General features: G+C 38.1%; 1 protein-coding gene across 1 annotated transcript in view; it reads left to right on the top strand.

The window, feature by feature from the left end:
* LOC112213217 overlaps positions 1 to 4,249 on the top strand; it is a 6,529-nt gene extending 2,280 nt beyond the window's left edge. The window contains exon 2 of the mRNA XM_024369132.2: positions 1 to 4,249. Within this exon, the coding sequence (XP_024224900.1) occupies positions 1 to 264 (264 nt within the window). The 3' untranslated portion in view covers positions 265 to 4,249.
* Positions 4,250 to 23,471: the final 19,222 nt, after the last annotated feature.

A 23,471-nucleotide genomic window follows, 5' to 3' on the forward strand; every position in this document is an offset into this window, starting at 1 on the left:
CCATCCGGTATGGACGTGAACGGTACCGTACAGTCGCCGAAAGAGCTGGAGGTCTCGACGGAGATCATCACGTCGCCGAACGGCCACAGAGATTTGGAGATAAAGTTTTACTCGCTGTCGCCGAACGCGCCGATATCGGAACAGAAGAAATGTATCTTCGCGGAGGAGGTGGACGAGGACGAGGAAGATTTCAGCGATATTTGGAGCTACCACGAGTCAAAGCTGCAACAGGATTTCCGCACGTTGCTGCAAGCGGAGGAATGAACACGGGATCCGAGATTCTCTTTCGATGTGTCTGCTGGTCCGACTCGTTACGGTGCAAAGAGAGAACATTTTCGCGTCTGTCCGTGTTTGCGAACGTTCCTTCTTCTTCGATTCGCGTGCGTGCGTACACGCGAGGCTAAAAGAAGAAGCAGAGTAGCAGGGAGCGTGAACACGTCGACTGTGCGAGCGAGAGAGAAGGAGAGAAAGGGAGACGCGTGAGTGCGAGCGAAAGAGAGGTGGCCCTGTAGATTCAATTAGTTCGTCGATAGGGAACAAAGCCGAACGGACTTGCGTAGACGCGTGCGCGACCGCGTGAGACGAAAACTGCTCGAGTTTCGAACGGTAGCTATCCGTTTCTGCGAAAAACCTTCGCTCCTTTCGTCCGAAGTAACGCGCGTCGCTGTAATTATATCCTACTTCCATCTCTTCCCTTCCTCGGTTTTGTTCCCGCGATGACGCCCTCGTTGCCAGCAGTCCTGGGTGAAACGACGAACAAGTGTAACTGACGGTAACGAGCAAAGCTACGTGTCGAACGATTCTTCTTCCTAACGGTGTACGTTGTATACACGTAGTATACGTGATGTGCGTGCACTCGTGAAGCACGCACGAGAGTAGGTCTAAAGGATCGTACCTTGATGTCGGGAATACACGCGGTCTGCTTATCGATGACAACATGCTACTAATAAACGGTGGTTGGCTCGTGTCGTCAAGCGAATCGACTCAACGATAAGGCAGGTGTGTCGACTACCAGACTAAAGCTGATCGCACGAGAGAAAGATTCCCTGTAATCGCCTCTTTTTCTCTCTCTCTCTCTCTTTCTCCTCGTCCTTCCTTTCTTTCAACTTCCTTCGCTTTCTTTCCACCGTCTCCTCTTTCGCGTCGTACGATCTCAACCGTTGTCAACGTTTGCAACGAGATAACGCTTCCCCTCGCTGCCAACCACCGTCACCGGAACAACTAGAGTTGTGACTGTTTAAATCGTAACGTAGTAATTAAACGGAACGATGAATCGGCCGCTGGTCGCCAAGAAAGTTCGCGTTCCCCGTTTTTCCTCTTTTAATCACGCGATGCCCGACAGTTTTCTCCGATCCTCGTTACCTCTTGAACAATTGCTTTCTCATTGTCGAATATCGTTTCCTGTGTCGTCGTTGCGAAACTCGCTTTAAACCTTCGTTCCATAAATTGTTTGGTCTTTCGAATACGTTCGATATTGTGTTGCGTACTTTGGCTACTTGAAAAGTAGAGTCACGTTTACGCGTGAACGTTATAACATCGATCCGTGTTACTATCGAGATACTTCGATCATTCCTGGAACGTTTCTTGCGGTTAGTAGCGCAGTGGCTGGCAAATATCCCGCGAATCCTTTGTTCCTGCAACTAAGTTCATGATAAACAGAAATTCGCGGCCGGAAGGATGGCTAACAGTTTGAAGTTGTTTCGTGTTACTTGCGCGATTCGTGTTCGCGTAGTCGTAAATGCGTAAAGCATTCCTCGTGGTCACGTTGTTGCAACGTCAGTTAAATTTTAGTTGTATCTATCGTCGAGAAATGCTAAAATTGTCTGTCCTTTGCGATTGACACGCGAGATTCGAAAATCTCGTAAATTTCACTACGTGTTCCACTTCGGTGTATCGATTTCATTTTGCCTCGTAATCTTTCAAAGTTACCAAGTTTGTCCGACGTTTGGTCGACGCTTACGCGTTTGCCTTTTGATCTGTAGCTTGCACTCTGTACAAAACAAACAGATTGGAAGGCAGACCTTGATTCTATTTTGGAAAGTGCTAGGAAGTAAGTTGGTTAACATTGGAACTTGGTTGGATGTTCGCTGGTCTCTGGTTCAGCCAAGACCTTTAGTATCTTTAGCGTACAATGTTTGTTAACGTGAAAATTTATCGAACAGAGTTACTCGTCCTCGTGTCGCAGTTACTTTTCACGCGACTCCACGTTATTACAGGGACACGTGATCGAATAGACGCAAGACGAAACGTGGTCTCCAATTATCATCGGCCGTGACCTTAAAACGTTTTATCGTAGAAAAAAGGGCATCGCGTGAATTTTCGTAAGGCGTAAGACGGGGCACGGTGAAGCCAATCGATCGATCACGGTTTGCGAGCTGCGCGTCGATTGTATCGATCACGAGCTTCGCGTGATTTTGTGAAACGCCGTCGCGATAACGCTTCTCATCCCGTGCTCGCCGATCTTGTTTCTCGACCCAGCACGAGTCCGCGAACTTTCATCGTTTCGTACGCGAAATCAGACAGAAAAAAAACACCCGTCGCATATTTAACAAACATACACACATGTATACACACACACACACACGTATCCATTACCCACCATCCTCTTTCGTTTAGACTGTAAGCCTAGATGTTAAGGCGATTCACTTAGATTATCACCGTTGTCTATATGTGTATAGGAGAAGTCGCGTATTAAACGGTCCGCCTTTTATTTACCATTAGACTGTTAGGGGATATTAGAGACGATGCGGCAATTTCGAAGGCAACGAAAGAGCGTGCCGCGAAAATCACCGACGACTAATTAGGCTTAGCGCGTGCGTGCTTCGCGTCCGGGGTTCAACCAACGAGACGCGCAATCCAAACGCGAAGAATTATATTAGCAATATTTCTCTCTTGCTCTGGTCCTCATCGTGCATAGCAAGTTTTATTGCTAAGTAGCAACAGATAAATATTGATGTTGACTCTTGTTAAAGCAGCAACAACCGCGTATCACATACCAAGCCAAGAGATAATCGTTGCTGCTTTAATAACATCGTCGTTCGTTGATATTTTTCTTCGAGTGTAACGCCGTTTGCACGGTATCACGTTCGCTGCTGTGTAACCAAACGCGTGTCTTACCCTGCCTGTATAGTGTTCACCAATAAATTCGCCACCACGTTCTTCCTTTATTTTTCAATGTATCACGCATTCTTTTCTTTTCTACCGAGCAGTGCATCGTTCGTTGGCAGCGTCCGTGGAGAAACGATCGGATGCCACTTGCAATCCGCCTTTCCGGAATAAAGGTTTTTCGCTCGAGAACGCATCACCGTCGCCGCCAATCCGGATACATGTTGCGGAACGAGTTCGTAGTACGATACAGCTTCGACGATGATACCGTTCGCCCCTCCGCCCCCGAAGTTTGTTCATTTATTGTTTTCACAAACGATGAACGGAGGAAAATTTAATTTATTTGCGACGAATCGTCGAGTCTCTTTTTGCTTATGGAACAGTGCCGTGGTATACAAACCTGGTGTCTCGTATACTATATGAAACGTTCGAAGGCTGCAGCTGGAGAAACGAAAATTGATAAAAACGATTCGAACGTATCGAGATGAAAAAAGTTGCCTGTTTCGTTTTGTTAAACGATGCCGCTGTTCAGACCGGGAGAGATAAGAACTTATATTTGACGTTCAGCTTTTTTTTTTTTTGTAAAGATTCTATCGCGGACGAATCGCAATTGACGATCGGCGAAACGTACATTCGACCTTACTTTTATCGATCGTGACGGAGTTTCGACGAACGCTTTTTTTCCCGTTTTATTTTGCTTTTTGTGTTTGCTGATTGTGATCATTTGCCAATCGTGCTTTACGCTATTTGATCTCTGGAAGAAGAAAGAGAGAGCGAGAGAGATTCGAAGAACGTCGAAAAAATTTTCACACGGATCGCGCGTTGTTTTTTTTTTTTTTTCGTTAGAATTATCGACATTTTTGTTTCATGGATTGTTGACTCGAGTGGATTCGCTCTTTTTTTTCTTTCTCTTCTTTCGAAATTCGATCCTTTCCGCTCTCTCCTTCTGGATGTATTTATTTTGAACATCGCCGTTTGACGATACAAGGTATTGTGATAACGAAACGATGATACACTCGATTCTGCTTCGTCGTCCAGACTGATCAACGCCGGTCAACCAATGTCGCTATAGTGCTGTACCGCACTAACTCAAATTACATTGTTTGAGAAGTTCAATAAAAGATGTCTTTGATTTAATTTTGCATATCTCAGAATTTTATTAGCACCCACCTTCGAATCAGACTTTTATTGTCATTTATTAAAAAAGAAAAACATGTGAAATCAGAGATGCCAAAATTCATTTCACCAGATAATTCGCAATTTTCTCTTAACGTTTCCATATCCATTTTCATATTCGCACGCGAACGTGCAACTGTCATTTCGAATGTTTATCGAAACGTACATTTATTTTCTTGTTTACACGTTCGATAATAATAACGTACATAGTTTCATCGATAGTAAACCATCAATTCTAAACGTTAGCGACACGCGTGCACACGTACGAATGTTATCTGCTAAAAAAAGACACGGTTGAACACAGAAGAATGGTAGACTTTTTCGCGTATTCGCTTTTCCCACGTTTGCAGATGACGAAACGATAGACATTTCCGGAATTCTCCTCGTTGCTTTTACCATTCGATGAGCCCGAGCCTTTGGTCTTCATTGATCGTAATTGCGCCGCTTCTCTTTGATTCCGAGTAAAATCGGATTTATGGATTTCCCGGTAGAACACGGTTCTCGTTAGATACTGTCGACCTCCTTCTCATCTCAATCGAGTAATGGCGTTGATTGCGTGGGTTGATAAACTGTTATAATTCGCCCACATTCTAATATATCTACTTCATCTTCGAACTTTTAACCGTGTTTTATGCTGTTTATACATTCCTTGTCTCGTTTTCGAGTATCCTCGGCAAACTCACGCACGTCGCTGCTCTTCGTCTCAGTCGTCTGTTTGAAAACGTTGCTCGTTAGGTGTACGTGTACCACGGAGAAATTGAAACGCTCTTTTCTTCCGTTTTATCGTGACCGAGTATCGCGAAAGTTCTTATCGCGAAAGCTATTATCGTGTCGGGTCATTCAATTTTTACACGACCTCTCGCGTGTCGCATTAGCTGACATATATTAAAGCAAGTGTCAGAAATACTTGACTCATGCACATTATTTTAATAAACGTTGATTTTGCTGTCTTAACTGAAACGAAACGAGGCGAAGTGACTACAATCAACGATGACTAATACCGATAAGAGTAATATGCTTGTACTGACTCAGCCCGTAAATATTTCCAATTTTTTTTCCACATTGTCCACGTTATCTTCGAGTGGTTTCACGCGAATCGTCATTTTTTCCAATCGTCGTGTTCTCCGTTGACAAATCCGCTTCGCTCTTTTCATCATCGTATTTCCATTCCGTTTGATTACTCCTTTGAACGTCGCTGTATTTCACGTGAATTCTACTTGTAGGCAGGAATATCCCTTTGAAATATAGGTCAAAGCTAATCACGTCGGAGAAATTCAAATCGTGCAGGGAACGCATTCAGGGACGGCCTTTGACTAAGAATTAACGTTTCTAATGAGTTCATTATCTGATCAACGTATTGTTTGATGATCCACGCCGTAGGCTCGCAGTTAGCTAATTATTCCGTTTGACGACTACGATGTGCCCAATAGGGAACGACGAAGCGGATAGTGTATTATATACACGATAAACGTACGTGTAATCTCTGGTAAATGAAGTCAACGTTTCGTAAGAGGGAAACGAAGAGAACTCTAGTTATAATTACAATTTTTCACTTTCAATAATAACTCCACTTCACGTCCATCTTTACGTGCTATGTTTAACGAGAGCAAAACGATACTTAGGTTAAATGTAAAATAACGTCCATTGAAAAATTTCGCTTAATAATCTCGATTTTCTACTCCTGAAATTGCTAGATTCAAACCTCTAGCTTGTCGTATTAATTTCATTAAAAAATACCATTTTCCTTTTGTATTAGAGAAAAAGCTGTTTTCCGTGGTTTCGGTAATCGGCAAACCGTAAAACCCCGCGCGATACGATAAACGATATGTTTTAGTGCGCGACATTGAAACGTATTCGTTGTACACGTTGTAGTCGAAGTGTGCTTGCGGAAGTATGAATTTCACGTTGTTATTACCAGAAGCTGTGAATACATGTCGGTGTGTAGTTGGATCGTCGCTGTAGAAGAAGAAGACGAAAAGAGAAGAAGAATCGTTTAGAAGCATCCGATCTCATTGGCCACTCGGACACCAGACAAATGTAACATTGTTTCGTAAAAGTTTAGACAGTGACTGTGTACTTGTGTGTTAATATACGTATATTTATTCGATAGCGTGTTTTCCTTGGCACTGAATACTTGCACCAACCATCGAATCGCACTAATTCGACTTGGCTTTGGTATCGTATGATATTCACCGAATGCGTATTTCACGTATCGTCGTAATTAGCTTTGACAATTTTCTTACAGCGAAAAGTAACGCTTGAACGTGTGTAAGTTAAAACATAAAATTTGAAATACGAGTTTAACACGTTGACTGGCGCGCGCGTTTTCACTGAAATCTCCGTCAGGCCAAGCGTTCTCTGCTAGCTACCCCCATCGATATTTTAGTAATGCGAGTAAATAATTTTTTTAATAAACCATTTTTGTGTTACATTTATAACAATTCAATAGTTTTATTATTTCCTCTAGAATATCTTTTCAAATACCTGCGACGATCCTTCGCAAGTAGTCAAATAAGCGTCACCCGAATACGGGTGACGCGGTCCTACCGGAAACTCAACAGTCAACGTGTTAAAACGTGTCAGAAAATTACGAAAAATACGAAAGATCATCTGCGAACTCTGCTGCCTCATCTTCGAGCAAATATCTCTTTGTCGTTAAAGGAATATCTCGAATTTGCTGGAAATATAACAAATCGTTATCGTTAAGCGCCAATGTTCGCGTCAATTGTATTCCAGATTTCCTCAAAACGTAAAAATTCTCTCTGCAAGTTGAAAGTATAGCGAGATTCGAGCATAGAAAATTACAGGATCGCAGCAGCAAGCAAAGTTAGTTCTCTGTCGATTCGAGTACGACATTGAGAAATTTTCGTTGTTTGAAAGTCAGTGTACGCATCTGAGATGGAAGTAGAGACGTATGCGTTGGCGTGTTTGTCATACATGACAGACTCGTTGCTTGTGAAAATGTAAATATCTCGCGCAAGAGAAACATCACGAAAGGATGCCAGAGCTTCTTTCGCCGAGACACTTGGTCGTTGAGCAAAAGTTGCGCTACCAGTGGAACCGGAAACGCGTGCGTTTAACGTACTAAAGCGATTAATCTTCGCGTTTGTTGAAGCGGAGAAAGGCGATTAAACTGGCAGATAATTCGCTGTAATGGCTCCCTTTCCGTTTTAACGATAGGGTATATGATTTCTGCCGACGAGTTATTCCTTATCTTTAAACTAATATACAATTTTATCGTTCTATTTAATCAGTGAATTACTTAATATATACTTAATATATATATATGCGCGATCTCTTTGTTTGAACCTATTGCGGCCAAAATCAGTTGCTCGGACTTCGATTTAGAGAATCTTTCAGTTTACAGGAAAATTCAGAAACAAATGAGAAATCACAGTGGAATGTGAAACGAATCATAATCGGTATGGAACATTCGTTGGATGATCGTTTTCGTAGTAAGCTCTCGATTCGTAAAAGTTTGCGCGGAGAAATTTGGTTCGTAGAGGCGCATGAGACGAAAGAGGCGCGAAGCAGAAGTAGAACATTGGCAGGTAAATTTTGCGAACGCAGGGTTAAGAACGCGATTATACGGTTGTGCGCGTTAAAGCAGTGAAATTCATAATGACCAGTGACTCATAACTACCGCACGAAATTGGTACGTACGAAAGTGAAAAGTTTCGCGAGAGGTTGCGCAACGAAGAAAAACGCGTTTTAAATTATGACTAACAGCAGCGAGGCCGATGAGTTGTACGGTTGATGCGATCATTCTGCGAGCGTAATCTACTGGATCCGTAGATTTTGTAACGGTGTAGATGTCTGTGATAGAAAATAGTGTCGTGACTGTGGCAACTGCAGAAAATCGGCTATGTGTACGGGCGAGAGCGTAGATTGACGCGGCGAATGAGCGTATTTTGCGGTGGCACAGACTTCACAAAGGATTCTTTTTCCCCTTCGTTCGTGTTGTACAAGTGGGAAAATAAATGGTTTAAAAAACCACGCCTCTGTCCACATACAATCTGCTTCGAGAGAAACGAATATCGAGCAATTTCAATTTTGTTAGCCGCGACTCCGCCAAAATGATTTCTCTCGTATTTCCAATTCGTCTATTTTACCACCTTTGCTACCTAACGTTCTTCGTTTTTCCATAACGATAGATCGATGTGACTAGCAATGAAAAAGTTTCTGGAAAATTTCCCGCAACGTAATACGCAATTAGACTGCGAACGTTTATGGAAATTTAAGTTTCTCCGAACGCAATGACTTTTACGGCCATAGACTTCACCTGCTAAGTATTATAGACGTTACTATAGTTTCGGGGATTTTATTTTTCCATGTTACGCGCATTTTGACAGCCTTCGATCTTTCACGAATGCGTAGAAATCCGCAGCAACGATCCAATCGATTACAACTCACGTTAAACTCACGTCCAATGTGTCATGAAAGTGAAACTTTTTCGTTATTGTTACATCTGTCTTTATTCGGCTATCTTGGAAGGATCGTTACGTAAAGGGAACGTTGCTGACTCATTGCGTTTAGCAGCAGCCTAGCACGCAGCTGGCTTATTTCCTCGAAGCAGAATCAAAAAGAGCACAGGTGTGTGGAAAAAAGAGACTCGGGCCGCGAACGAATTCATCGGAGACTTCGATCGTGGCCCAACACGGCCAATTTGAATTTGCGATATCGAGATAGATATATATGTACACTATGTGCACGGTGGTTTCAGCCACTGTGAACCTTTCTCGTTGGTGGAACTATTCATTGAGACTTCACGTTCGAGTTTTTTACTTGTTTCATGCCTAGATTCTTCTCTCAACCAATATAAACTGTGAAGTATACACCAAAATAAAACATACTGTTTGTAAAGCCAGTTTATTTCTTTGCGCACCTGGTATTCCGCGAGTAGCAAATTTAAAGTATTTCTTTGCAAAGGTATAACCTTTTTTTTCGATTATGCCACAACGTTGGATAATTTACTTTTATAGTTCGGTAAGAGGAGCGAATTTCATGCTTCTTCGGTTATTTCTAACAGATTTATCCATCGTTGCGTCTCGTGACTGCAACGTCATTGAACATTTTCGATTCTTATCATTTATTATATCCTTTGCTGAGGTAGAGAGTACAGGAGAAGAATACACGATACGACAAAATCTGATTAACAGTACTTATGCAAAATCGAAAAATAAAGTTATTGTCATAGTTTCAGTTTGTCATATGCTGAGTTTCATCTTTGTGTAATAAGAAATATGTTATTTTTTATTTATTATCCATTACATTGGTTCTATAGCTGTCGGATAAAAATAAGCGAGTTTTGTTTTTCCAATTGATATAGCGTGTCCTTTTTGGAAAGAGGACAAATTGTGTTCCCATACTATTTCAGGTATGTCACGTATTATTATTTTATTATTATTGCCTTGGGAAATTATACATATATGTAGTACAAGATATAAAAATTAAAAGTTTCTGAACGCAATGTGTAAGGTAAGGAAGGCTAAATTCGTAATGTTTAAATCAACTTTTTTTTAGTTCGCTTGTTTAAAAGTAAATCGAACTGCGTCTGCAAATTATTATTTATCGCGGCTTTAATATTTGTGAAAATACATCGAGTAAAGTTTCCGATTGAATCGCCAACTTAATATGCTAATGCCAACCTAAATTATTTCATTATCATTAAACAGGTTGAGCCGAACGTATCCATTATTCCCGTTTCGTGCACCGCATTATTTTCCCATTTTCCCAGTACTGACATAATTGTATAATAAATGGTACGCGAACGAATGCGAGTAATTTTATCGTAAAGCGTTCGTTCGTTCGTTTGTATCATTGGCCTTTGTGTGCAGATGTTCCCGACGTGACATAATGTCTGCGTGAAAATAATGCGTAATATAGCGCATTTTTAAGCTTTGGTAAAATATTGACGTTATCCGAATATTTCGGGGCGGCAGTTCATCCTGGTGAGTCGATATTTTTTCAGTAACTTCGATGAAAATAACATTTCTACTTTGAAAATAATTATTCAGGGATATTTGGTTTTGTCGCGGAATTCTATCACGAAGAGAACATTTTTATACAAACGCAGGCTCATAAACGCTTTATCAAAGTCGTGGTAAGAATACGGAATGAGAACAGGTTGATTAAGCAGGCATTAAACTGAAGAATGGATTGGTCAAGGAAGACCGCTGCTTGGGCCCACGAGATCACACGATGTTACGTCACTGAATGTTTATTTGTTGGGGACTTCAAGCAAAAAACTTTCACACAATTAAGATTAATACGTGTTTGGAATTAATGCAAAGAGTTTGTAATGCGTTCATGGAAATAAAAAACTCGTAATGATTTCACTTTCCACACTTGAACATTACCATTTTTCCAAATGGGACTAACGTAAATAGCGTGAATCTGTTTTTACTCTTCCAAACGGTAAACAGTCTATTATTATTTCGTGCTTTTGTTATGACTTGAAGCCCCGTTGTTATTACTTGTAGTCCTGTTGCAATTCTCGTATTTTTACGTTGCAACCTTGCTCTCATTTTTCTGAATAAGAAGACTTTTAATGTTTTAAGAAAATGTCGAACGAGACAAGGAATCACACGCACAATGCCCAACAATTTTTGCTTTATATTTTACTCCAACTTGAGATACTTTTCAACGTGAAAGGAATACAATGGGTCGAAATTTATTGAAAAAACAGAGCAACGGGATTAAGAATGCCTTTATGATTCTACGTTTATACAATACTTGTTTCCTATTTTTGCTTATGAATATGCTGACATTGTTTCGCGTAAAATACCTGAATCATCTTATATCGTATACAAAGACGGATTGGTCTCGTACACTTGCGTAATGTCTAAACAATCTACACTTTGTCCCGTCTATTTTTCTCAATTCGTTCCTTCGTTAAAATGATTCTCCGCGCGGCCCGTATAACCAGGCAACGTATTCTTTACCTGCTTAAAAATATTTCGCGATAATAGTATATCTCGCATAAATACAGAAATTTGTATTTTACGCGCACGACCTTGTCGCATCGTTTATTTTAAATCCAATAAACTAAACTAAGAAATCGTTCGATTGCTTTCTTATCGATGCTGTTAATTGTCGCTACGTACAAAACACGAAGATAGTCGCATTTTCGTCTCGACTAATGCGAAAGTTGGTTCTCTGGTGCGCGTAAAATCAGCCCGAGCTCCGAATAAGAGTAAAAAGTAGCTCTCTAATAACGAAGGCCAATTACTATGCGAACGATAAGCGTACGGCACTTGCTCGAGTGCATTTTAACGCGTTAACCGCAAGAGGAAATATTTAAAAGTCGTAAAATTATGATCGAACGTTGTTTTTCGTTCGTTCGTTGCATCGAAATACGATTACAACATTTTCGTAAGATTAGTCGACAGAGAATTTGTCTTCTCTTCTAAAACGAGCACGTTCGATCGTTTTCTAGCATTTCGAAACTTCGCAGCTTCTCCTCGCTGCATTTCGAGTTACGAAGGGAAATTCTCGGAATTTGAAAAACCAGCGAATCGTTAGATCTCGGATGTAAATTTCCAGGAGTAGAAATTCTGCTGTCCAATTTTTTTTTTTTTTTTTCGTGGTTTCTAGTTTTTCAATGTATCGCAGTGCCGTGGTCAGCCGTGTAGCTTTCGAACGCGCGTTTTAAATTTTGCGCGGTTTGGAAAAATGTTTTGCAATCAGAAGCGTCTTCGTGCACAAGTGCTGTGTGCGACAGACATTTCTGCCGAAATTATAGGACATCGGAACGTGCAACACGACATAGTAATTAACGCGCTTGTTTGTGACAGGGAGGGTCTCGAATCCCAAAAGAGTAAGTTTCTGAATGTTTCTCTGTCACGCCAGAATAATAGCGTCGATATATTCGCGTTTTTAATTACAAGGAAATAGTGTTTCCGAAACAAAAAATTACCGAAGGATTTTTCGTTAAAAGAGAACAAAGCATCGAAATTATTTATAAAACTGTATAATATTTTTGAAAAATTCACCATGAAAAAAGTTTGCATCGCGAACATATTAGGTTTTTTGATCCAATGAACTATCGTTAATTATACTCATCTATAATAAGTATTAACATATTATAAATATTTAGCCACGTCATTGCGCCACGCCAGAAAAAATTACTGAAAATTCTCAATGCGAGAATTGATTGTAAATAATAATAAATAAAAAAAACGAACTATCGTACAACGTGACGATAAACTCATTTGCTGCTCGTTATAATCTGGCTATGTTAATATTAGGTTGTCCGGAAAGTTTCTTTCGTTTTATAAGGAAATAATAGACGCACGATTGTTTTATATTAGTTTATTGAATTATGCACGAGCATAATGATAGAAATATAACGAAATGGATCATACCGACGAATGGATCAATGGATCATACGAAATGGATTCAATAAAATAATATAAAACAGAAATTGTTGTTGTTGAAAATTTTATGAAAGGAAATATCTTCTAATAATATCTAAATCTATTAGGACATTTAATTCGATATTTTACGGGAAACTAAGGATGAAAGAAAAATGGTTGAAAATAGCCGGAACACTGGAAAGTTTTACAGATCTGCCAGAACCTTTATTAAGCTATTAATAGCACTGATATTTCGCAGTGAAATATATTATCGCTGGTTACTCTCGAGCTATCTAAAAGCAATTGTGCCAACGTTTATGCGAAAGTATGCACCGAGCGAACGTGCGGTATTACAATATCTTGGTAAATTAATGGATGTACGGAATTATCAAATGGGCAGTCACGTTGTCGTTAGTCTCTCTACGATTATACAAGCGTGTTATCGTGTTACACGACGTTCTAACCTTCTACATGCGAGTGATGTTGCACGTGCACGCTGACCAAATAAATAGGCGTAGCAAGTATTCAATGTCTCTGGTGATCAATGTCCTTGGTTTGCCAAACTTCGTTGATTTCTAATAGCGGAGAGAATTTATTATTTTCCAGCCGAGGGCAAATTAATTGCTTCCCACCGCGTCGTTCGTAAAACTGTATCTAACACTGCACACGGACAAACGCAGTTGAATTTATGTCGCAGTCTACCGCCAACGTTACCTGATTTTGATTTTCATACGTACAGCAAAGGAAATATTTGCCCGACATTGCTGTCCTCCTCGGGTCTATGTGACCCCGAATGGATATTATATTTCGACAGATATTATTAAAATATACATAGTTTCGAAATATTTGCTTTTACTATTCGATAATATGTAAATGTAATGTTTTCTAGCTTTTGTATATCCCACGTCCTTTATGAACAAAATAGACGAGGAAAAGAGGAATATTCGAAAAGGTACAAACGCGAGAAAGAAGCGAAGACGGTAGGTTTTTAAACTGTGAGACGCTCGTATATTTTCTTGCGAGGTTTTGACATTGCAAAATCCAAACCTTTGTCATTTTTCGCTATCAATTAAAGTGTTAGTCATTAGTCTGTGATATTTAAGTTCGATGGTTTGATAGCGATAAATGAAAATGATAGTTTCTAGCGTTCGATGACTCACCTGCCTCAGTGAAAGCTTGCAGTTTTTATATTTTTCGTTAGAATTTGACGATACTATCATACGCATACCAACGAATTTCTAAAGTTAGCCAACGTGGACGAGTTCTTGCTAACATGTTTTTGCTCTCTCTCGAACTATTTTTATTTCTGTCTCAACTCAAGCGACATTGAACTTTCCACGTGGAACTTTTTTCGAACTAATTTCTTTGGAATAAGTTACTTTTAATGTGTGACAAGGTTGCTGTTCGTCACAAGAATTTTAACGATCTACCGATAATTATCTTTTTGATAGAAGATGTAAAAATTTTACTTTTCGTTATCGATGTCGTACAGAAAGATCGAAATTACCATTTTCTAACATCTCTTCCCTTCGCGTACACATTCGTTCATAAATGTTAAAATACTTCGTGATAATTAGTTCAAGGAAACGATTAATCACTCGAAGCTCTGCATTGATACAGAGCAGAGATTGAAGAATTTGCAAAAATGATTTGTATGATTCAGGAAAGATGTGATAAATTGTTAAAATTTATTGATAGAATCTTAAACAAAATAAATATATAACACAGTGAAGTTTGGTCAAAATGTGGAATCAAACAACGGTAAATGAAATAGAGGAATTGACATGTAATACGAATGTTAGGATTGCGAAAAGGTACGGGTGTAATGGAGGATATGAAGCGGAAAAATTTTATCTTATTGAACATAGTACTCACGGTTTTATTATCATTCAATATATTAATATTTAATATATATGTATTATATTTATGTATTAGGTTGTCCGAAAAGTTTCTTTCATTTTATGAGGAAACAGTAGACGCACAACTTTTTCTTGATTTATATTATTTCGTCGAATTACGTACGCTCCATTTTGTTCTGTTGACGATAAGCACCGCGACATTTCACAGTAAAAAAACACGTTTGCGAAAGAAAGATACTTTTCGGACAACCTAATGTATGTGCATGTATATGTATATGGATATATTTGTCTGAGATTCTGGAATCTCTGTTTATCTTCAGCCAAGCTTTCAAATCATAACAACGATTCTTCTACTTTTCAATAATATTCGAACGATTTCCAAAGTTTGCCTCAGTTTGTGTAAGTGTCCTGCGACACTTACAGAAGCGAGAGTAAGTATCGTAATACTTATGAACAGGAGTGTACTTTCGACGTAATATGATCGCTCTTTTTGTTGGCGAGACGTCGAGAAATCGATACCACGATTATGCGATCATGCCTGGAGTCTTCTTACTTATCCAGCAAGTATAGCGGATAATGTTTTGTACGTTTGACCTTGTTAACGATTGTTAGCCGAGTATTTCGTAGAAGCGTGCCGGCGTTAGTGTTTATTTTCTTTGCTGAGAACGTGTATTACAACTCTCAGTTCGTGAGTTTCGGTTGAACTTGAACGTACGTGCGTGACGCATCGGCCATTTTTTGAATGAAACTCGTCCTTCCCGCTATTCCTGCACGTGACGACCTTTCGAAACATCCGCGTTGGAATGTAACGGACGAGCATCAGGAAATCATTGATAATTTTTATAACGCCGCGAATGATGCATCTGAATTATGAAGCCGCGCTTAGCTTCCATTTACCCTCCGCTCTGTAGCCACTCTTCGTACGTATAAAACTCGCTTAAACTTTTCTTCTTATTAAACCTGCCGTATCGTTATCGCTTCATTTTCCAATCATATTTTTACGCCGCTTTTTTTTTTCTTAGCCTTCGGCATTATTGGAAAAACAAGTCTGGATATTCCTGCCTCGTGCTTGTACAAATGTACACTGCGCATTTTCCATGTCTATCTCACTTTTTTTACGTGTTATTTTCTGCTGCTTCTTCGCACGTGAATGCAGATATTCGCTTGCTTTCTGCGCGAGTTTTCTTGATTATCAAAAAAGGCGGAACAAAGGAGACAGTAGGTGAATGGATAGAAATTAAGGTCGTGTGCTTTGCTGTACTACGTGTCAACTTTTTGTACGTTTTATTTTTCCGTGCTTACTTAATAAGATAATTAATGCAGCTATTTGTAATAATAATATCGCGCAGTACATATTTTTGCATACATCGGGTTCTTCTACGTTGCGATGACTAGCCATGAAAGATTAATTATTGTTATTTACTGATACCGTAAGAAAATTCTATTTCTTGTTTCTTTGCAACTGTATGATTTGCTGCAAGTTTTCGTGCTACTCAAATTTGTTGATAGATTGATTTTAAAAAAGCATTGTATAGTTGTTGCTAAATATTGCAAAAATTCCTTATTTTGACCTTTAACAAGCACAATATTTGTTGTATATCAAACATTTACATATAGAGCAGCGTGGCAAAGGTTTACAATTGGTCTAAATGAGATAGTGATTTCCTAATGACAACTAACCATGTGTCTTTCTACTCAACGAATGTGTCTTTCTACGATGCGACTTTTTTGCCGAATTGTCCGACCTACGGATTTCTTAGAAATATTTAAACAAATGCGTTTCTAAATTAGAACAATTTACAGTCATTTTTCATTTCTGAGTGATGCTCGAGAATAAAGTGAAAATATAAACGCATACGTTGTTTGAAATGCTAGAAGCAGCGTGACAGGTCGTGAAAAATAATATTTTCTTTTTTCAATTATACAAATTAATATAATAATAAATCTGCTAGGTGGCCTAAAACCTTTCCACTGTATTCTAATTGGTGTAAGATGTGCTAAATGGTGTATTGAAATTGTAAAAATACTTCAAAGATTATATTTCATTTAATTTATCGAATCAGATGTTATTAGAATTAATAATTATAAACAAAAATACTTCAAATACCAATGTTTCGTTTCCTTGGTAAGAAAATCATTTGAAGAAAATTAATTTAATTTAATTTAAATTTAATTTAAATTAATTTAATTTATCGAATCAGAAATTATTAGAATTAATAATTATAAACAAAAATACTTCAAATACCAAAGTTTCGTTTCGCTGGCAAGAAAAGCGTTTGAAGAAAATTAACAAAGAAATGTCTTTAAAAATACGGTAATATAGCTGGCAAATTGTAATAGGAGATATCCTAAACCATAATAATGAACACATATACAAGCATAATGTGATTCACAGTACCTTGACTGCCAGTAAAAAAGCAAAACTCGTAAATGAATAATAAGAATATATTAATATAGTATTAGAAATGTCATTGTAGTATTATATCAGGCTTTTGTTTTGCTCAGAGAAACCTCCGAAGCTGGATGATTTGAAGAAAAAACCATTTAAAAATGTCCTTCACAGTATTGTCTGTCACTAAAAGTGAAAGCTCGTAAATGAATAGCAGAAGAGGACTTTGCAGCTGTCGAAAACAATAAAACAATAAATATTTTAGTTTTATTTTAATTCGATTTGCGTTGCTTGTTACTCGACAAGCAAGTGGTATTTTATTATTTGTTTATTTATTAAACTTAATGCTCGCCCTATGGCTTGGGATGGTTTTCGGTTTACCTTCACTTCATGGCGTAATTCCTCGTGAAATTCGTGAAATAAGAGAAGAGCATACAGTGAAATTTGTACATTCTCGGCTTAGAGAAAACCCAGTTTGAAAGTTTCAAGCTAACGCTGCACTAAACAGGACTAAATAATCGACAAGAGGCTAGTCTACGTGTTCGTTTAAGGCTTCATTTTCAAGAAAATAAGGTTTGAACGTGTTTAGTTAAGAAACCGCCTAGTACACGCGTCTGATAAATTTTCAAATTTATTTTTCCTGCAAACAAAGCGTTTTCTCAACAAATTTCATTGCGCATTTTCGACTTATTTTCACACGTATAATAACCTGCCGCCGATCATTTAATTCTATCCACTTTGGAATTAGCCGCGTTCAAGTATACTCGGTAAATTTTCAAACTCGATTTTCTCGAAAACTAAGCCAGCAACAAATTTTATTCCATATTATTTTCTTAGTTTTCCACAAGGAATTACGTTTTTGCCTGCTTTTATTCTAGTAAATATAGCGATATTATAAATAACCCAACATAATATAACTTAGCCGAACATAAACTGACGCACTTCATACCATGCAATATACTTTTCTAACTCGATATAAGCTAATTATACTCGGCAATTTATAATACACGTATTTATATCCTTACTTTCTGATCTTTATTATTTGTTCTATTTATTTAATATATTTATTTATTCCATTCACCGCGACCAAGTACCATTGAGTAGCAGTTGTTCGAATAAAGTTTGATAAGGTGGAAAAGTAAAGCAAGGAAACGTAAAATGGTCGAGTGATTTGGAATGGAGGAGAACACGATACTATTACGGAGTTAATTAAATAGTAACGTAGCATCAAGGGTTTAGTCGAAGCGTGGGCGCATTGCAGTGAATCCTTGGCTGCTTCTTGCCAACTATAGCTGGTTTATCGATGCGCAGAGTCTGGTTACAGCAAAGAAAATCGTGTACAAGTGGTGAGTGTTAGAACGAGGAGAAAGGAGAAATATTTCTCTATATTCTATATACATACAAGTACACATATATACATATATAAATGCTGGCTTGATGTCGAAGAGAAGCGCAGAAATATAGCGCGGTTGAATGATTCCGTGCTGCGGCCAATGTTAGCCGTGCCAACGTGTGCAAGACGGCCAACCGGCTAATTAGGCGTATGAATAATCCGTAAACTAGATTCGGTATCCGGTGATTAACCCGTGATAAAAGCAGTCACCTGCATTCTGCGCTTGTCTGCTTATTTTTATCTTTGTTGCTTATCGATAGGATTTGTTAAGCTGCCTTTAACAAAATAAGAATAGAACGAGTACGACGTCAACCGACGACGGTACAAAAATCTTTCTATATTCGGATATGTATATGTATACATATTGCGTTAATCGTACAAATAGAAATTTGCATTTTCATTTTGAAAAGTAAAGCTCTTTTATCAATGGTGTATCACGTTTTTGGTGCTTTAGTCTATGTCTGGAAATCACCGAAGAGAACGTAGTTTTAATTTTCATGTCACTCGACGAATGAAAGACTGTGTTTTAAATATCGTTCCATAGTTTGGAAAAGTACAAATGCTCAACCCCTTAACCTACGATTTACGTTCGAGAATTTTGCTCCGAAAACGGAAACAAGCTATTATATTATAGAGGGTGGTTAGTAACTGGCGGTACAAACGGAAAGGGGGTGATTCTACGCGAAAAAAGAAGTCGAAAATATAGAATAAAAATTGTTCGTTCGAGGTTTTGTTTTCGAGAAAATCGACTTTGAATTTTCGCTCGGTACGCGTGCACTTTATCACGTCTCGTTATAACGGATCTTACTGTAGATTAAAAAAAAAACGAACAATTTTTATTCTATATTTTCGACTTCTTTTTTCGCGTAGAATCACCCCCTTTCCGTTTGTACCGCCAGTTACTAACCACCCTCTATAATATAATAGCTTGTTTCCGTTTTCGGAGCAAAATTCTCGAACGTAAATCGTAGGTTAAGGGGTTGAGCATTTGTACTTTTCCAAACTATGGAACGATATTTAAAACACAGTCTTTCATTCGTCGAGTGACATGAAAATTAAAACTACGTTCTCTTCGGTGATTTCCAACCCATAGTTGTAGGTTATGGGGTTAAAAAATAGGTCTACGAAGTTCTGCACCAAGTCAATTGCATTTATGACAATGGATATTTTGAGGATATTTAAGGAAGCGGTAAAGACGTTAGATACTAAAATTATGCAAAAAGGCCATTACAAAGTTAATCGACAGTGCATTGAATTTTAAAAGTGTCCCTCCGTAAAGTGTGGAAAGTACGAAATTACCACATCCTCGAGCAATCTTCGTTTCTTTACTCTTCTCGCATTTTATTCGGAAGGATGTTATTAATTGCTATGCGAATAAGAATACGTATATTTAAGGCACAGATGTACGTACGACTTATTATAAAAATATAAGATGCATTTCTAACAAGCATATAATTTCACTACAACTACAACGTTTAGTAGCGTTTATATATTTATACTATTTTTACAAAGCGTCTTCGTAATTACCGGTCGGAGATGGTTCGCGGTGATCGTAGGAATGCGAAAAGAAAGACAGGTAACGATCCTGACGAGAAAATGTTTTGGAAGAAATATCTGACGTTCTCGCAAATCTGGACGCTGTATATTTTTTATTATCTGCATATCGTTGAGGATAGGAGAACTGCATTAAGGAAATCTTGAAAATAATAAGGCAAGAGGAGAGGATAGGATAAGAAGATAAAAGGAGAAGATTTGAGAAAAAGACAGGAAACTGTTATGGAAATACAGTAACAGGAATACACAGTTTCTCGTTACTGATTCACAGCAGATACTGCGAACTGCAAGATTTCTCAATTCTTTGTTTGCTCGCACTTTACCCATTGCAGATGATGTTTCCGTATTCCCTTATCGCTTATTATGCGACAAGGATAATCAATCAAGACGCTGATTGTGAGAGTGAGCGAGACAAATCACCAGCTTATGATCTAAAATGCCGTTAACGTCGCTCGCAATGGAATGAACGCGGTTTGGAATTCAGAATCGATCCGACTTTGTCGTTTAAAATATACGACAGGAACAGTGACTGATATTAATATTCGGACACGACGTGCGAAAGAAAACATTGCGAATTAATAAAACAAAAATAAAATAGCAATAGGGTTTTGTTTTACGTATTTGTTTGTTCATTTAGTTGATAGTTGATTTAAACCAGATATGACGCGTATATCAAAAAATATAGTGTGCTTTTCTTTGTAACATCGACGATCAACGTATTGATATTAAAAATGAATATATTTTTCTATTTATACATAGTTTTCTATATTCGTTTGTGACAGCAAACATCGCAAAAATATTCGAAATTTGTGAATATTAACTTGTTGCAGTTTTACGTGTAACTAGACTCGACATTTAGCTTGATTTTTTTCGCTTTTAATAGAAATATCGTGTTATCGTATAAATGCGGTTTTCCTCGCAGTTAAGTTCAAAACGATAGGGTTTTGTCACTGTGGCAGTCTAAAAAAATTTCGATAGAGAACTTGACGGAAAAGGACGTGGAATTATAAAAGATACGAGGAAATTCATCACTGATCGATCGCCAGGAGGCGATTGTTTAGTTTCATGCGAAAATGCGGAAACTAATGACCGCGTTATTTATAGGATGTCGCAATATGTCAACGTAAATAGGTTATCGGTAACGAAAAATCTAGAAAATAATAAAAATAGCTTTTCGACAATGAGTTATTTCCCATTGAATGACAAATGCTGTTTGGCCAGTAACGGTGATCTTAATTGTTGTTTAAAAAACCATCACGCCGTAGTATATAAAAATATGTTTCGTCCTTCTAAATTTAACATTTATTATTTTCGAAACGTATAAAATAACACAGCCTGGACGCGATAGAGCTGATCGCTATTTTTGATGTGGATTTACGTGCATGCAGTTTCCTTTACACACACATCGGGGATAAGTTACGTGACGATATACAGTACCACACAACTATTTCAGATACGTTCAGTTGTTATTCGTTCAAGCACGTTTTACAGAAAGGTCTCGCCTGTGATAAATCTGCCGCGTATAGAGATTTCGTTGTAAACTGCCGGTAGCGGTCTGTCGAGATTGTTAATTTCGCAGACACACGTGGAATGAATCAAACGTAGAGTGGTTGCAGAGCAAACACCGCTCTCCTCTGTTCTCCTGGCATAAACAGGTAGACGCCAGCTGCGCCAGAAATTCGACAATGCCGCGACATTTTCCAGCTTTTCTCTTGATCGTTAACGAACATTTGCTTGGCGCGGTGGAGCCTCCGGTATGCGAGCATCTATTATCCGAATCTTCTATTAACCGAATAATATTTTGTCGCTTGCGCCCTTTACAACTAAATGTTCTTTATAGAATTTCGCATTTCTCCGATTATTTCAGCGTGAAGGTAACATCGTGCGCGTTAATGACATTAAAATCGGAAACGTGTTGCGGCCAGCGTTAGAAGAAAGTAAAAGGAAAGCTAGAAAATGCGAATGATGGAAGAATTGCGAGAATCTTCTTAGTAGATTTACGATTTACGAACGACCTCAAAAGACAAGTATTAGGTTGCCCGAAAAGTTTCTTTCGTTCCACAAGGAAACAATAGATGCACAATATTTTTTGTTTTATATTATTTTCATCCATTACTTTTTTTATAGTATATTATAGTATTTATAGTATAGTATATTTTAGTATTTTTATAGTATATTAATAGAATATAATATAAAAATGTTTCGCATCTATTGATTCCTTCTAAAACGAAAGAAACATTCCAGAGAATCTAATAAATATAATTGAAAATTGCTCGACCGTTTCGACAAGTGGAAAAGCTTTAACGTGATCGAAGAATAAATATCTAAGCTCTTCTGTATAGTAATGCTTTTAATAAATCAACACGTTGAGGAGTACAGAAGGAAAACAAAAGGAACGTCTCAAAATAGTTTTACTCGGGAAACGAAGCTTTAATATTTCATTGTATTAGAAAAGGAATAACGTTCGACCAATCGATCTGTATCTTTTAGAAAACGTAGTCTACACCTTAATTAGACACCTCGAAAAGAAACGATTAATCAAATATTCACTATCTTGATCCGCGGTTAGTTTCGCTACAAAGTGGACATTACCTGTTTTTAACCCGTTTTTAAGAGAACGAGTTTGAGTTCACCGCGTATACCGAATTGACACAGAGACTTTACTTTCCTTCCGCCCTTTTTTTCTTTCTTTTTTTTTTAAGTTGCACCACTTTCACTTTTCTTTCTTCCCTTGTTCATCCATCTGCTATGGCGTCGCGTTTTGTAAGAGGCAATTTTCCAACGAATTCACCGAGGATCCTGCGTCAAAGTTAAAGCGTTCTGCAAAATAAAGCTGCGTCATATTATTATTATTATTGTTGTTGCTGTTGCTGTTATATACAGGGTGGTTGGTAACTGGTGGTACAAGCAGAAAGGGAGTGATTCTACGCGAAAAAAGAAGTCGAAAATATAGAATAAAAATTTTTTTTTTTAATCTACAGTGAGATCCGTTATAACGAGACGTGATAAAGTGCACGCGTACCGAGCCAAAATTCAAAGTCGATTTTCTCGAAAACAAAGTCTCAAACGAAAAATTTTTATTCTACATTTTCCACTTCTTTTTTCGCGTAGAATCACCCCCTTTCCGCTTGTACCGCCAGTTACCAACCACCCTGTATAATAATAATACTTTGATAGAACGGAGATTATTATATTTCGAACGTAATAATTATTGCGATTCGATAGTTGTACAGTTGCAATTCTCACAAACAAAATGTGTCATAACATGAAAAATCGTTTTTTCGTTTTAATCAACGAAAGTAGTTCGGCAGAACAGGAAAGGGACGAATCGCGAAACGTCGAGAGCAGAGGATGTTATTTAATAGTTGAACGAAAGCCGAAAAAGGCAATGTGCACGAGAAAGGAAACATAACTGCATAACCTGTGCATAACCATATAAGCAAGATTTGTTACGATTCTAATAGAGTTTAACACGGTCTAGCGCGTGCAGACTCGTTGCACTAGTTCGTAGACTCGAATCGTTTTTCTTACAACCTTCTTGATTATTCTACGCTGCAAATCAAGTAGCCTTAAAGACAACGTTGTATCATTTAACCGTATACTTTGTCAATTTAGTTCTTCTTCCCCATTAATTTTCT

This window comes from Bombus impatiens, unplaced genomic scaffold, assembly GCF_000188095.3.
Source record: "Bombus impatiens unplaced genomic scaffold, BIMP_2.2 scf_0034, whole genome shotgun sequence".
Lineage (NCBI taxonomy): Eukaryota > Metazoa > Arthropoda > Insecta > Hymenoptera > Apidae > Bombus > Bombus impatiens.